The sequence below is a fragment of the Littorina saxatilis genome, linkage group LG17 (assembly GCF_037325665.1).
Source record: "Littorina saxatilis isolate snail1 linkage group LG17, US_GU_Lsax_2.0, whole genome shotgun sequence".
Taxonomy (NCBI): Eukaryota; Metazoa; Mollusca; class Gastropoda; order Littorinimorpha; family Littorinidae; genus Littorina; species Littorina saxatilis.
Window position 1 is genome coordinate 36,280,396 of NC_090261.1, and position 17,476 is coordinate 36,297,871.

Consider the following 17,476-nt stretch of genomic DNA (forward strand, 5'->3'; position numbering starts at 1 on the left):
CAAAAGAAGCGAGGAGAGGGAGGATGTGCCGGGTAGTTATCCGGAAAGTTTGTACAAGACCTGGGTAAACATTTGCGGAATGGAAATCATTTCCCCAGATCGCTTTCCTACGGGTACAGCGAGACGGGGTTGGTCGGGGCCCCCCTCCTCGCACGCGCTTGATTCGATCTTTCTTTCTCTCGCCTGCGCCAATTTCTTTTAGGGGAAAAGAGAGAGGGGGGTGGGGGAAAGGAAGGAAGGGTTTCTAGAGGAAGAGGATGGTTATTGGACTTGAGAGCCTGAGAGAGAGACGCAGACGCAGATAATTTATTCAATAGGCCATAGCCCCTTATGAAGGAGTGTTAACGTTGCAAATAATTTAACTCATCAGGTGCAAAAAGGTACAACATAATAATCGCACAACACTACAGATTAAAACATACATTACACGGTATTTAACTAAGAGGTTAGAGAGAGAGAGAGAGAGAGAGAGAGAGAGAGAGAGAGAGAGCTCAGAACTCAGAACTCAGAACTCAGAACGTTATTACATAAGGATACAGGTTTTAGGCTTAGCCTAATCTTCCAACCTGTCCGTGGAACATAATTATACAAAGAATAATTGTAAAAGTAAGCACAGAGAGAGAGATAGACATACAGACAGGCAGATAGACAGAGAAAGAGAGAGATTCAGACAGACAGTCATTCAGACGAAGTCCCAAAATGAGAAAGGATTAAAAGAGGGAGACAGACAGGCAGAAAGAGACAGAATCAAAGACACATAAAAAGATAGAGAGACAGAGAGAACATTGGTAAAAAGAAACGAGGTGCTTTTTGGCAATTGTTGGAAATGTTTGGGGGGAGGGGGGGGGGGGATGGAATGAGGTTCACATAGTCAGTCGCGGCACGGAATTCTTTCCGCAGGTGGGGTTCTGGCAACTCTTTGTTGTCTTTCCACCGGGAAAGTCGTTTTAGGTAAAGTAAACTAAAAGTGCGATGAGAAAATTGGATGGGAAAGTTTGATAAACTTGACGTGGCATGGCGGAATCGCGTACGCGTACTAGTCTGATGACTCATGTTATTTTTTGTTTTCAAAGAACCGATGTCCATCTTGCGCGAATTTTGCAGGTTTCCTTTGTACTTAAAGTTTGTATTAAGTTTTGTAGTTGTTGGTGTGATTGCATTGTATCCAGTGATTTATACTTGCCTCTAATGCGATGCAAACGTAATTTACTCTGTAATTGTCTTGTTTTATTGACAGACACATGTTCCTATCTCTGTCTGTTTTTTAATTTCGTGTCTCTACATACTGCCAACATGCCCAGAATAAAACACCAAAAACACCAACAAACAAACAACAACGACCAAAAAAACAAAACGAAAAAACAACAGCGACAAAATGAAAAGTTCAAGGAAACAAAAAAGAACAACTGCCGGACTAGCCGGCCAAAGTGTGAGACATTGAGTTATTACCCGAGATTTCTCACCAAGTTTCTAATTAACTCAACGGGCTCTTAATTATTTCTTTCGTCCTTGATTTTCAGATCTCGTACGACCTGACGAGATTGCTCCACTTCCTTGCGCAGTCGGCGCGCGGTGCATTGGTGATGAACGACTTCCGGCGCCAGCAGTTCGTGCTAGTGGATGGAGCTCTCAAGTTATCGGACGTGGATGATGCTGGCTTCGATGAACCGCCCTGCTCTTCAGATTCACAGTGCGTTCTGCACTTCTCGTCGGCCAATTTTACTAAACGGTAAGTTTTATGAGGCACCATAATGGCGGCTATTGATGACTCTTAGAGCCACCAAAAGCCGCCATTATAATTTATGTGTTTCTTTCGTTTGGTTGACACAACAGACTAACCTCAGGAGTGGAGGAAGTTCGCAGCAACAAACGTTCAGCTGGATAAATAAGGTATTAATTATTGTAAAACTTCCGCTACAGCTAGTGGTATAAGAGACAGAAGAAGGATTCAGCAGACAACTAAAATGTATTATTGAAATCAGCCATCAATGCCAGTGTTGTGTGACTTTGTCATTCTTCTCAGAGTACATGGCTCCCAACAAAGCCCCTTGAGGTCAAAGGAACTGCATCTCTCTTCTCTCTTTGCCTGTCTACCCATCCCTCCGTCCGTCAATCTGTCTCTTTCTCTCCCCCCGCCACCATCTATTCCTCCCTCCATCCCCTCCCTTCGGCCCCTCTGACTCCATTCTCCACCTCTCCTGAAAGACCCACTCCGCTTCGTCAAAACAGTTCGCCTCACTGTCTCAGATCTCGCCAGGCTTTTACATGGCATATAAGACCATCACTCAATGTGTTCACATACAAATAAAAACAACACCCTGACTGCATGCTGTGGCGAGTTCGAAATTAATTTTGAAAAAAGACCACTGTTCAAAGAGAGCGACCGAGCTGTTCATTTTTGGTTTGTGACTAAGTGGAGGGATGGTCTTAACCCATAAAAAAGCTTGACCAGATCTGAGCCAGTGAGGCGAATTTAACCGTTTCCACGAGGCGTAGTTGGCCTTTAAACATCTCACCAATTATACTGATTATTCCAACCTTTTTACACAGCTTACCCTGCGTGGAAGGGCGATGCCAAGGCTACAACGAGTACCGCAACATGTTCAACGCGGGTCGTCACTTCACCACCTTCCTCCTGCCTCACGGGGCCCCGCCCGGTCTGCGGCCACTCATCGACACGGTGGTCAGTGCCTACGAGAACTGCTCGCTGACCACCAAGGAGCTGGTCAGCCGGATGGACAAGGTCGTGCAGCTGTACAAAAACGGGGCCTACCTCAACCGGACCGAGCCTGGCCAGTTTGAAACCAGTGGGTGTTTCTTGTTATTTGAGTGTGAACGTTTTGGGTAAAAAGTATGAAGTTTTGTCCGTTTGGTTTGTTATTTATGGTTGATTTGTGATTGTTGTTGTGAAACGTTTGGCTGGAATGAATGCCTTGGCATCTATAGCGTTTGTGACTTGCCATTGGTGCATGTTAATAATTTGTAAAACTAGATCAAGGAGTGTGTCACACACGTGGGTGCCCAGGGGAATTTGAGGCCAATCGTTTAGGCATTAAAGACTGGTTTGTACCTCAGCTCAGCATCCAGTCTACTGTAGACCAGAGTGTATTATGCTGATCCGAGTCCCATTCAACCACCATTAGACGGTGAAAGTAGGTTAGTGTGCTTCTGGTAACAGGGGTTTTCACTGGAGACACATTTATCACCCAGTCAAGAAAATATTCTCCACCCTGACCAACCAAGCATCGGTCCGTTCTGGACATTTTACCAAGGGAAAAAAAACAATTGTTGTCCTGAACTCACTCTGCCACCACTGGGTGTAATTTAGGCATAACGGGAGGGGTCATGCCTTAGTGTACTTGAAACATTGATTGAATTGTGGCGCGTGTTTGCTCAGCGTCGCCCCCTGGCGAGCAGTTTGCTCAGTGCATGATCTGTTTGCTTTACTTGATGAGAGCCGGGGCGATTAGCGCCTGTCGCGGTGTCAGTCGATACCCTGTGCATTCTTGTGACACCAGAATAAAGCATTATGCTGCTTTGTGTGGGGGGCTCTGGGAGGTGTGAAATTAAACAGCGAGGTGTCCTCCTTATGCAGGAACCATGCAGGCCTTCATTTCATTTGCACACCGGTGAAGACAGAAAAACGTTTTTTTGAGTGGTGTTCAGAGATACACAGAGATTCATGCACGCACGCACTAACCCACACTCACGCACGCACGCACGCATGCACACATGATGTTATTGCTATTATAATTTACACAACATATTTTATTTTTTTTAAAGTGCATCGACTCAGGATTATGATACAAACAACAGCAACAACATTAATGCTGTTATCATAGCACCTGTCAAGCAATAGCTTGTAGTCCCTCATTATTATTGTTTGATCAAGCGTTCAGTTTTGTTTTTCATCTTTCGTACGTACTGCCATCTTCTTTAGACACAATAAACATTTCAGTTTTTCTACATCCACATAATCCACCGTGTCACAATCTTGTCGTGTTCCACGAATCTATCATGATCCACTCAAAAATTATCCACTCTATATTGTAGCATGCCGGCTCTTTTATGCGACTAGCATTCCCATAAATCCATGATGCTATCCACTCAGCAATTACCCAGCAAATGTTGTATTTCAACGTCTCCCATAAATGAATTCATGATGGCAATGGGCAAACAATCTAAGAAGCTTTAATAATCATAACCCACATAAATCCAGTGCATGTCGTATCCAGTGAATAATCCAGGCGAACAACCCCGGTCTCTGCTCATCCACTTCAATAATCAATCATGACATTGTATTTTATCGTCTTACCATTAATCCACGATCTCAACGAGCGAATAATCTACATGTATGGCCTATTCTGTTTTATAATCCAGAGCCATTAATCTATCACATGTCATATCCACTGAACAATCCACGCAAGCGATCCGCCCCACTCAAATCTTCAATCCTAACATTGTACTTTATCGTTTTCCGATAAATGCATGGTGACAACGAGAGGTCCTAACAATCAAATTAGATAATCAAATAATCCATCAGATGCCATATTCAACGAACAATCCAAGCGAACAATCCGGTCAGTTCAAATCGTCAATCCTAACACTGCATTTTATCGTCTTCCCATTAATCCATGGTGTCAACGTGCGAACAGTCTCATTATACCTTTTATCAATTAATCCATCAGATGCCATATTCAACGAAAAATCCAAGCGAACATTCCGGTCAGTTTAAATCGTCAATCCTAACACTGCACTTTATCGTCTTCTCATAAATCCATGATGTCAACAAGCGAATATTCAATACAGCTTTTATATCCTGACCAATTAATCCATCAGATGTCATCCATTGATCAATCCTTGCGAACAATCCGACCCTCTCGTCATCTACTTAAATCATCAGTCACATCGATCGAGCGATTCGTCTCGCAAATGGCATGCGGACACGTTGAATAGCATAGCGGAACGGACTGAAAGGTGTCATTACCACATGAGCAACTTGAGGGGGAAATTGATCAAATAATAAGCACACAAGAAATAGCAGAGAACGGAGGAAAAGGAATTCATGGAGTACACGCACACACACATACACCACACACACACACACACACACACACACACACACACACACACACACACACACACTCTCTCTCTCTCTCTCTCTCTCTCTCGCTCGGAGGTGTCAGTCGATATTGATGAGAAATGCCATATAATGGCCTATCAATAATGAGTTGGTTCTCACCGAGGGGAATGATTATATTCACCGGATTTTTTTTCCCGGCGTCAACATTTTCTTTCCACTCTCATCCTATCGTCAACATCATCAGTGAAAACGACACCACCCCCCCCCCCCCCCTCCTTTCCGCCATTAGTTCTCGATTTCCACCTTCATCCCTCTGCCCCCTCCCCCTCCCCTCCCTGATCCCTTAGAGGTTGCGAACAAATGCTGTCCTACATCTGCACCTCCTTCCTAATCCATCCCCAACTCTACCTCCAATTTCTCTCTGTCCCCCTGCCACTCCCCCCCCCCCCCCCAAAAAAAAAAAAAAAAAAAAAAATTTGCGATCAACTGTCCGACAGTATCTCTTCATTCTCTTCTACCCCTATTCCCCTCTTTTGGCCCCATCTCTATTTCTGTGCCCATCTCTCATTTCAATCTTTTAGCATTTCACTCGTCTGGGTCTTCTTCTCCATTTTTTTCTTTTGCCCTTCTTCTTTTTCCTCCCTTATCCAAAGCTTTCGCGCATCGTAATTAGCCGTCTAGCGATGTTCAACCCCGGCCATCTGGCGAAACAACAGAACGAGCGCTAGACAATATTTACTCTCTGTCTGACGGTGCTGACAGAACTTTTTTTTCTCCCGAACCCTCTACTCCTCTCCAAGACAAGATTAAGGAGTGAAAGATTAGCAGGGTTTCCAGACAACAAAAGATGTTTGCGCAGTGTCACGCACGGGTTAACGAAGTGTGCATTTTGCTGGGTGTAAACATGTTCGCAAATTGAAGTTGTTGGTATGAGACAGACTCTCGATCTCATTTCGTCAGTTGTGAAAGTAATACTTTTTCCTGTTCTCACCATGCAATACAGTTTTAATTAAAGAGTGAAAGATTAGCAGAGTTTCCAGACAACAAAAGATGATTGCGCAGTGTCACGCGCGGGTTAACGAAGTGTGCATTTTACTGGGTGTAAAAATGTTCGCCAATTGAAGTTGTTGGTATGAGACAGACTCTCAATTCCTCAGTTGTGAAAATTATACTTTTTTACCCTGTCATCTCTTAGACAGTATTAATTAAAGAGCGAAAGATTAGCAGGGTTTCCAAGCAACAAAGATGTTTGCGCAGTGTTACGTAAGTGTTAACGAAGTGTGCATTTGCTGGCAGTATCACTGATAAAATCTAAAATGTTATTGGTATGTATAACATATTCTAAAACTCGCAGTTATGGAAGCTATAGTTATTGACTTATTGCTGAACAGTTATGCAAGTTGAGCTTGTCTTTTACTGTCTGAGTTAAACTGATACTTTTATTTTGAAGTGTATCCATGACATCGTTTCATGTAAATTGTAATGATGGGCTTTTTCTCTTGCTTCTTGTTCTTCTGGTTCTTGTTCTTGATCTTTTTCTTCTTCTTGTTCTTCTTGTTCTTGTTCTTGTTCTTCCACTTTCTCTTTTTTCAACTCGTCAATAAGGAAGAGATAGATAACGGGGAGGTGGAAGAACGGTCATCATCATTGCCTTGAGCTGACGAGGCGGAATGTGAAAACGACAGCACAACGAGCATTATAAAAGTAAAAGTGTACAGTAAACTTCAAGTCAATGACGCAAACAATAACGACACCAAAATGAAGATGAAAGTCGCTTGTTCATTTCAATGCCTGTTATTCTCTCAGGCGCCAGGAGATCGGTTCTGCAGATCAGAACTCTAGCTTACTCTTTGTTCAAACGTCGTACGCATTCAGAGCGCTCCCTTACCTTTTAGTTTCTCAAATCAACAAATGACATTGTTTCACATCATAACACTTCCATGTCTGTGTATTTTCAGGCTACAAACGGGTGGAGCAGAGCGATCTACCCGGCCAGTACGACTACCGGTGTCGGATGAGTATGTCGGGTGGGGGCTGCACCCTGTCCGTTTTTGACCAGCGGGAAGCGGAGGACATCTGTGACGATGACCCAGAGTGCAAGGGATTCATTATGACAAAACAGCATACGTGGACAGGTGAGCTCTTTGACCATGATTCAGGTAAAGGTTTTGAGATTACCTAATTGTATATATCTAGTTCGTTCGCCATGAACATAGAGGTGTGTGGTTAAAACATCCGGCAATAGACTAATGATAAAACAGCATACGTGGACAGGTGAGCTTTTTGACCATGATTCATGTAAAGGTTTTGAGATTACATGTGTCTAATGCGTTTGCCAAAACATAAAGGTGTATGGTTAAAACATTTTGCAATGGAAACATGGACAAATGACTAAACAGCACACGTGGACAGGTGAGCTTTTTGACCATACTTATGTTTTGAAGGTTTTGAGATTACTTGTATCTAATTCGATTGCCAAAACATAACGGTGTGTGGTTAAAAAATACTGCAATGGGGTGGAGGATGAAGTTCAAATGAAAAGCAAAGTAGAATGTAGGAAGTCAGAAATTATTCAGGCCATTTTGTTGTTGTTACAAAGAACGCACGCAACGTCCTTCAAACAATAATTTGAAATTCTGACATCTCACGTAGATCGCGATCCATGTTTCTTGCAGCTACTGGCAGTTATCATCATAACGGTGATTAGAAAACCCTCGTCCTTCGTATGTATTCCGAGTACAAACTAGTGTACACTGATGGATGAGTGTTTTTACACCCCCGGTATAGGGGTGTGTATAGGATTCGCTTGATGTGTTTGTTTGTTTGTTTGGGTGTGTGTTTGTGTTCGCATATAGATCTCAAGAATGAACGGACCGATCGTCACCAAACTTGGTGAACAGGTTCTATACATTCCTGAGACGGTCCTTACAAAAATTGGGACCAGTCAAACACACGGTTAGGGAGTTATTGGTGGATTAAGATTCTACAAGGACTTATAGAGGCACATATTAATGGTCAAAGGGAAATAACCTTCTCAGTTGGTGGCAATGAGAATGGTTATTTGCCTTTGACCAACGGGGGTGTTTTTCCTACCTCGGAGGAATTTCTTGTTGTCTATAGAGAATCAGTACTATAACATCGTTATATCTGTTGCAGGGCGGACATTGGTACATTTTAAAAGCGGCGTGGGACCCCCATCAGTGAACACAGAGACAGACCTTTTGATTAAACCCTCATGAGGCCCGCACACAGAGACAAACCAGTGCTTGGAATGAAATACCACTTCGCCAGTTATATATAATTATGACAGGCAGCATTCTGTGATACAGTGACCGCAGTGTACAGACTTATTGACAATGACGGAATTCCTGCAGACTTTACCGTGTAACTATGGTGCTGTGTGTGGCTGGTCTCGACAGCCAATCTTCGTGGGACCACAAGAAACAACTACCTGAGCTTCGTGCGTTCACCTCTGGAAACGGAAAGAAGGGTAAAGGAGCAAACACTACTATAGTGGGTATTGGTCATTGCAAAGTGACGTTGACAAAAACAATGAATGTTGACAGTTACAAAACCGTTTACCGGACGTTGCAATGGTTTGCTAATGGAGTCATGGAACACAGAGTACAGAGGGTATGTGTCTGCGAAACTGTGAATGGCAAATGAAGTTCAAACGCGGCAAAATCAGTGAATGGGCTTTGATCAAGCTCACACGTTAATTTCCTGAAACCGAATTTTCTGGACTGAATGAACTAATGTGACAATGCGTCCCTTCTCCCGCCTTCTTCTGTCTCTCTATTCTCCGCTCCATGCTTCACCATTTCCCCGTGGATAAGGTACACAATGACCAGCGAACACCTCCTCCACGACTGCCCAGACCCTTCTGTCGTCAGGTGAGCCATGCAGTTGGAACCCATGTGGAAGCTGCACGGGGACCTCGGCTTGGGACCATCCCCCACGCAGAAAGAACAAAACGAACTTTGGAAAATACATTGTTGTTTCAGCAAGAGTCGAGGCCAATAATGGTTCTGTTCTGTTGGAGAGAGATCGTCAAGTCTTTTCTCGAGAGGGACACGGAAATCCCAGATTTGTATGGCAAAGAGAGGGAGTAAATTAATGGTTTTCAAGATGCTAATTGCTAGATCAGAAGGTTTCCAAAACAAGCTTTGGCGACGAAAGAATGAATCTGATCCTAGCTTGTGACAAAACCTAAGGCCTTCCAAAAGTTTGAACATGCTCAAAACGAACAAAGAGAGGGAGAAATCGAGGTGCGTTGAAGATGTGTAGCAAGACCAGAAGAGGTGTTCCAAAATGTGTTCAAAACTAGCTTGGCCAATGTAGAGATGAGGGTGTTGTTGACGTGTGATAGAAACAAAGCTAAATAAGAAACAAAGAAAGAATTGAACATGTTCAAAATTAAGACTTCACGATAGACTCAACATTGAAATCTTTCAGTGTCGCCGGCGCCTTTAGTGGGCAACGAAATGTGAACCCCTGGTTCACATTTCAGAATCGAATCCACTCTCTGTGTTCTTTGTGTCAATGGATGACTTTTCTGAAACTGTACGCAGATGATCGGAATGTTTAGCTCTTATTTTCATGATGCAGACCTCAACAACGACAGTGTTTGTGCTTCTTTTGTTTTCGTTTTCTACTATGGTTTAGTAAGACCTTTGGGGTATAGATCCTACGTTACACAAAGCGCATCATGCTGCTTGAAAGTTAACATCCTTAATTCGTGCGTTCACAATCATGGTCACCGCCACAGAACTGTTCAGGCTCTTACTAAGAATTTGAGCTTCTTTCACTGCATGGGACACATACCAAAAGTCACTAGCGTAGCTACATTCTGTGAAGAGTGGGATTTTTTTCATTTTTTTGCTGAAATAATTTAGCAGTATCACCTGCAAAAATAATTCAAGAAAACTACCTCACTCTGCAGAGAAAGCAGCCCAAATGACCGCCAACACACACACCCTTGAGGCCTAATTCTGCTTAATCATGTGTGCCAAGAATTAAGATCCCACACTGCTTTCTTTCTTTCTCAATTTATGCTATTCAATCAAAATGTGTCATCTATGATGCTAACTTGCTTTGCCGATTTCGAACGATTGTTTATGTTTGGTTGAATAATTATGCTGTTTTGTTTGTTCATTTGTCTGTGCCAACCGATATCATCAACATTGTTGATGTTTGCCCGCAGAATTTTCTTACTGGGATTGAAAGATGCCAGCGATCTTAAAAAGCCCTGAAACCAATTAATTTGTTAACGTAGAGAGCCCTTTTCCAACTTCATAATTCGAGAAAATGCTAATTTAACTCATTTGCCAGAAAACGTACGAGGATAGATATCTGATTTTAAGAAGTGGGTTCTTTACTTTCGTATTCTTCAATCTCAATACAACTGCATTCGATCAATCATCATCTCTCTCTCTCTCTCTCTCTCTCTCTCTCTCTCTCTCTCTCTCTCTCTCTCTCTCTCTCTCTCTCCCACCCCTAACACAGCCCATCTACTCTGTTCAGATCAGCCAATCTGATTTCTCTGCTGTCCAAGCCTTGCTTGGGGACAAGTTCAGAAGATTTGGCTGGTCCCTCGGACACTGGTAGAGAGAGGGAAAGAGAGTGGCAGGCGTGCAAGATAAGACGAGAATGGACTGCCTGGGGACCCTACAGGACCCCACTTCAATTACTTTGTGGCCCTGTCCCTCTCTCAAAGAATCCATCTTTGTCACACAGGCTTTCGTTCTTGTCGAGGGAAACACTTGTTGTTGGGCTTTGGTGATGTTGGCATGTGTTGCAGTCGTGTGAACAAGCTTCTCTTTTCTTCTGTCAGAGGAAAATCTGTGTTTGTATGGATAAAATAACAAAGCCAGACAATAGAACACGACCTGAAGTTTTTTTGTAATTCGTTTTGAATATCAGGCTTTAATCTTTGGGTAACTCGTTCTTCTGACTTCTTATCCACACCCATTCTTTTTGACGATTGTTAACTATTAAAACCTTTCTCGATTGTTAAATAGTTTTCTTTAAGTCTGTGTTTAGATAAACACAATGAATCGAGATTTTAGAATATCCTGATGGGATAACCTCCAAGCCTGTGTTCTTATCTGGTAAATTGTTAGTGACACGGGGAAAAAAACATTTGGCGGCATATAACAGCATTATTTTCCACTGTTGTCGCCATACCAGATTCTCACAATAAGACAAGTCACAATTCCATCTCCTGAACTTTACCAATACTCTTGCGCTCTCTCAGTCGCGGGCCACACATCCCTGGACCCCACAGACCTCTCTCTCTGCCCAACAAAACAACGGGACAGAGATTTATGAGGGAGATTTCTGAGTGTTTTAGGGCTGTGTCGTCGATGACTTGCCACCTCTTCGACTTCCATCCAGCAAATTGAAGTTTTCCCTCCGAGCTCGGAGTCTGACGGCGTGTTGTAGCCGGAAGAGAGAGGAAGACTTTTGAAAGGAAGAGTGGCTTTCAGGGGAGACAATCAGACTGGCGGCGCCCTTGTCGATCGCTCGTGCGGCTCGTGTCCTGTTGAGAAAGTGGATTTCTGGTTCGGTGTTATTGTGTCGCTGTCAGACTTCACTAGATCATTTATTTCTTCTCTGCTTCTCCTTCGGGCACATTTCTCTCTGTCTGTCTGTTTCTCTCTCTCTCTCTCTCTCTCTCTCTCTCTCTCTCTCTCTCTCTCTCTCTCTCTCTCTCTCTCTCTCTCTTTAATTTTCTCTCACAAAAACGCACACACAAACACACACACACACACACACAAACATACGCTCTCACGCACACGCACACACACACACACACACACACACACACACACACACACACACACACACACACACACACACACACACACACGTAACTGAGCAAGCCACATCTTTGTGTCAGATGGCCAGATGATCTCTCTCTCTCTCTCTCTCTCTCTCTCTCTCTCTCTCTCTCTCTCTCTCTCTCTCTCTCTCTCTCTCTGACCTTGAACCCAGTCTTTGCTTCAGAATCTTCTCTCTTGGCTGCTTGCACCTCTCTACCACTATTCCCACTACACGTCTCTTGTTCCATTCCGTTAACTGGGTTCGTTACGAATGGAAAATGCAATCCTCAGGCTTTCGCATGGCACAACTGCCCAAGATCCAGTCGAGCGATCGCTGTTTGGCTGGTTAACTCTTCTTCCGTAACTGTTTCTGTTCTCGCTGTCGTTTTTTGTGGTGTTTTTTTTCCCACCAGCCCCTTTCAGGCACACTCCCTCCCGAGGAAACAGTTTGGCTCCCCGTCTCGGGTCTGGCCAGGCTTTTACATGTCAGAAAACAATCCGACCACTTGGTCACATACCGAAACTGAACAGCCCGGGTGCTGTCTAAGCACATTGGGAGTTTTGTTGACGAATAGTTTTCGTAAAAGCCACCAGTGCTTTTGAAATTTTTTGTTTTAAAAATTCATTCATGAAACAATTCCCACTCAGAACACCAAGCACTTCAGGGTGTTGACTCTGTGTATGTGTCCAAAGGAAGGGATGTTCTCATCCCACGCAAACTGTCTGGTCAGTTCTGAGACGGTGAGTAAGACGTGTGCCTTTAATCCGCCTAACGTTTACAGCACGAAATATGCGGGCCATTAATTCCTTAAGAATGGCAATTAAAAGAAGGAACACTGCTTGTTTAAGGGTCTGCAGAAAGAAAAACCCAAAATGATGATGATGATGATGATGATGTTGGTGTTGATGATGATGATGGTGGTGTTGATGATGATGATGGTGTTGATGATGATGATGATGATGATGGTGGTGTTGATGATGCTGATGATGATGATGATGATGATTTTGTGTGTGCTTGAAATCAACAAAGTACAAAACGTATGTTGTGAAAATGTCTGTGTGTGTTTGTGTGTATGGACGGATGCTCAGAAAACGGGTACCTATGAAGACGAGAAAAATGACTCCGAAGACAACGTGGCAATATATAAATGTGGATGTCTATGTTCAAAGGGCTTTGTGGTTTAATTTTTTTTAAAGCGAAGTCAGTTTTCACACATGGTAAAAAAAAAAAGAAGCTTTACCTTTTATTTCGGAGCCAAAACTTTGTTCGTTTTAGCTTAATATTGTTTTCTTTATACAGTATGCCGAGGTATTCAGGCAGGAGTGAAGGGTGGGGGTAGGCCCGGATACTCAGCTAGAGGTATAAGCAAACTTTCTTTTGTAATCGTGATTTTGTTGTTGGTTTTGTTGTTGTTGTTGCTTTATTCAAATAGTGTATATGTGACCCTCCACCACGAAATGAGTCGCATGTCACCTCGCGCGGTTCAGTCTGGTAAGGCCTAAAAAAAAAATAGGTGTGGTTACGGTAACCCGACCTACCCTATTTTTAGGGGCCGATCCTATAACTTTTTATTACATTTGTCAAAAAAAACACAACAAAAAACGAGTGCAAAAAACGCAATGAAAGCGAAAGCGCCCGTGTCGCACACTTATTTCCCTGTCAAGTAGGTTTAATTTGTACACATTAGAAAAAAAAGTTAAAAAAAAAAAAGTGATTGCCTACCTACCTACCCTATTTTTTTTGGCTATGTTACCGTAACCACACCTATTTTTTTTTTTTTTTTGCCTAACAGTGTGAGGGTCACCTTAGTCACAGGCTTATAACTCAAACAGTTTTCGCACTTTTATAAAACGGTTTTCACCACTGGATAGAGCATAAAAAACCCTTAGGAAAATGTAAATATATGAAAATCATGCAAAGGTGACATGCGACTCATTCCGTGGTGGAAGGTCACATATTCGAACTACATAATTTTCGCTTCGGTGTTGCAAAGAAAGGAAGAAAGTTTTTCCTCTGAAATATTTTTTTCAATACAGTACTTGAAAATGTAACACTTAATTCTGAGAGACATGTTTCCTGTTCTTTTCTTGTGTTAAAAAGAAGTAAATGCAGTGCAAGTTATACTATGTATGGTCGCAACAGAGATGTCAATATTTTGAGTACGCGAGGATGACTGAAACATTTGGAGTGTCTTGTTGTAAGTGAAGAGAAACTGCGATAAATGAAATGCATTCCGTATTAACTATCACGTGTAAACTTACCACATTTTGTTCTAAACATGTCACAACGCTTTGTCTCGATAAAAAAAATTTCCGTGACAGTTGTTGTAATTGTGATTATTTTTGTGTTCTTTATAGAGAAAACACAACCTGACAATCATTTGTAGAAGTTTCATGAATGATGTGTATATTGTGAGAGTTGTTAGTTGTACGATGTATATAAAGTGATTTTTGGCGATAATCAAAGAAAATGAAAAATAAACAAACTGAGAATTATTTGAAAGTGTGTGTGTGTGTGTGTGTGTGTGTGTGTGTGTGTGTGTGTGTGTGTGTGTGTGTTTGTGTTTGTGTGAGTATGTGACAGAAAATAGTGAGTATATGCATTTTTGTAAGAGTGTGTGTGTGTGTGTGAGCGCTCGCGCGCGCGAGCTTATGTGTGTGTGTGCGTGTGCATTTGTGTGTGCGCGTTTGTTTCAGCGTGCCTCCCTGTGTGTTTGTGGAGCAGAAGACGAGGTTGAGTCACATTTGCTATCGTCGCTACGACTCGAACCACCTAAAGAACATACAACACAAAATACAAGAAAAATCAGCAAGGTTCACCGCTCGTATGCCAATGGGGAAAAGAGCTGGCAACTAAAGGGAGCGAACACAATACTTTATCAGTCTGCTTCAAAGCTCTGGAGTTGTCGTTCATGATTTGAGAATGTAAGTTTAATGCTTGAGCGCGCGTGCGTGTGTGTGTGTGTGTGTGTGTGTGTGTGTGTGTGTGTGTGTGTGTGACATAAGAACCATCAGTCATGTGTACCACAAATACTATATCATTTCTGAAATCCCGGCATCAGATCAATTTTCTGGCAATCACAAAATAACATAATCACGAAATCAAAAATATAAATACCTACCAAAGTTCATTAGCACGTCAACAGGTATTGTTATAAGCAAGTGTGTTTTGTTTTTTAATTTAAGAACCTCCTTCACTTTACTGTGATAGACCTAAGACATAAGACATAAGACATAAGACATAAGACTTTATTTCAACCATGTGCAGTACACTAGGGACATGTTTTGGCCAGAGTACAATCAATCAATCCATACACGCCCTTCCAAACATCGCTTGCAATCTCAGTCACACACACGCTCACGCACGCCCGCATACATTCCCCACACAAAACCCACAACAGCACACACGCACCAGCATGCTCCTCCTTAACAAAACGTGTTTAACCATCAATTGTACATATGCGTAAAATAAACAGTATAGAAGTATCAGTAAGAATTATATATGTATCAGACATCAGTTATGACGACAATAACTAAAATCACAAATCCTTAATAATTTTAAAACCAAACCATTTATTACAATACTACACTGGGTAGGTGAACTTTAAGAAATAAGGTATTTAAAGGCTTGACGGCTGTGTCTCACAACAAAATACCAGGACATAAACCTTGAGTAAAAGCTCAATTTTAACTAAGAACGGCAGTTAGAGGGCTTAAGGAGCCAGAACACGCACTGCACTTGGATAAAAACTGTCTCTGAAACGCGTGGTGCGTGTCCTGATCGAGCGAAAACGCCTGCCCGAGGGTAGGGGCCGGAACAACTTGTAAGCAGGGTGCGAGTTGTCTGCCAGAATCTTTTTGACCTTCTGAGCGCTTCGGGATGTGTATATGGAGGCAATGGAGGGAAGCTCACAACCCACAATCTTGGAAGCTGTTCGTACAACTCTGCTTAGGTTGATCTGCTCTGCCTCAGTAGCCCTACTGAACCAGACAGTGATGGAAAAAGACAAGATGCTTTCAATCGTAGCCCTATAGAACTGGATTAAGATTTCTTAACTGGCGTAGAAAGTAAATGCGCTGCTGGGCCTTTTTGATTATTTGATTTGAGTTTAGCTCCCACGTGAGGGTATTAGAAAGAGTGGTGCCCAGAAATTTGAAGTGTTCGACAGTGTCGACATTTTGATTTTTGATTGATAGAGGAGTCAGAGGGGTCTTTTTTTTCCTGAAATCTACAATCATTTCTTTAGTCTTTTGAACATTAAGTTGTAGATTGTGAGCATCGCACCAGTCGACCATAGCCCTAATCTCTTCTCTATAAGCAGACTCGTCAGAGTTGCGAATTAGTCCCTCAATAGTTGTGTCATCAGAAAACTTTAAAAAATAAGACAGAATCATGGTTTGAAACGCAGTCATTAGTAAATAGTAAAGGTAAATAGTTTCAAACACAGAGACCAAAGGTACCGAATAGCCAAACAGATTGAAGGGACCTAACACACACACACACACACACCCACACCCACACACACACACACACACAGACACACAACAAGCAACCAACCACTCGCATACACACACACACACACACACACACACACACACTCACACACACACAACAAGCAACCAACCACTCGCATACACACACACACACACAAACTCACACACACACACACACACACACACACACACACACACACACACACACACTCACACACACACACACACACACACACACACACACACACACACACACACACACACACACACACACACACACACACAACAAGCAACCAACCACTCGCATACATGTGATAAGAGCTTCCTTTGGTTAAAACAAGCTTTTGTTCAAGAATTTCAAACAATGATACCGCATACATATGAATAAATCAAAGGAGCAGAACAAGCAATGCTTATGTATCCTTAGCGGATTATGACTTTATTCAGTTATTCTGCAGAAAAGACAAATGCTGGAGAAAAACCGTTCTTTTCTGCAGCATTTCTGCATAATGTCATCTTTCGCCGAAGCAGCGTTTTTTTCTGCAGCAAAACATTTTACTGCAGTAATATTAAAATCAAGAATGCTGCAGTAAAACGGTGCAGTTGTTTTACTGCAGAAAACCTGTTTACATTTTTTCTGCAGCATTTTGTACTGGCTCTTGGCGGATTATGACATTATTCAGTTATACTGCAGAAATCGAGTTCACCACGCTAAAAACGCGAACAATTGTTTCCTCGTCAAATATCTTCACGTTTCCATTCCCATCAAGCGATATGACGAAGCCCAATAACATTCTGACCTGGCGACCTATCACCACCAGGTCTGTTCCTGTACATCTCAATGAAGCGGAATCGAGTTCACGTTTCCATCCCCATCAAGCGATAGGACGAAGCCCAATAACATTCTGACCTGGCGATCTATCCCCGCCGTGTGTGTTCCCGCAGCCTCCTGTAGGCCTGCCTGAAGCGGGAGTTCATGACGCCGTACACAAGCCAGTCCACGCTGGTGTTGAGCGAAAAGAGCAGCATGAAGACACCCACCAGCTCCGCCGACAGCTGCTCCGCCGTGAAGAAC

At 42.7% G+C, this 17,476-nt stretch overlaps 1 protein-coding gene across 2 annotated transcripts in view; it reads left to right on the forward strand.

The window, feature by feature from the left end:
- LOC138953661 (extracellular tyrosine-protein kinase PKDCC-like) overlaps positions 1-14,403 on the forward strand; it is an 87,138-nt gene extending 72,735 nt beyond the window's left edge. For both annotated transcript variants that reach the window (XM_070325541.1, XM_070325542.1), the window contains exons 4-7: positions 1,521-1,729; positions 2,551-2,807; positions 7,042-7,218; positions 8,240-14,403. In XM_070325541.1, coding sequence (XP_070181642.1) covers positions 1,521-1,729; positions 2,551-2,807; positions 7,042-7,218; positions 8,240-8,322 — 726 coding nt within the window. In that variant the 3' untranslated portion in view covers positions 8,323-14,403. The remainder of the gene's footprint in view (positions 1-1,520; positions 1,730-2,550; positions 2,808-7,041; positions 7,219-8,239) is intronic.
- Positions 14,404-17,476: the final 3,073 nt, after the last annotated feature.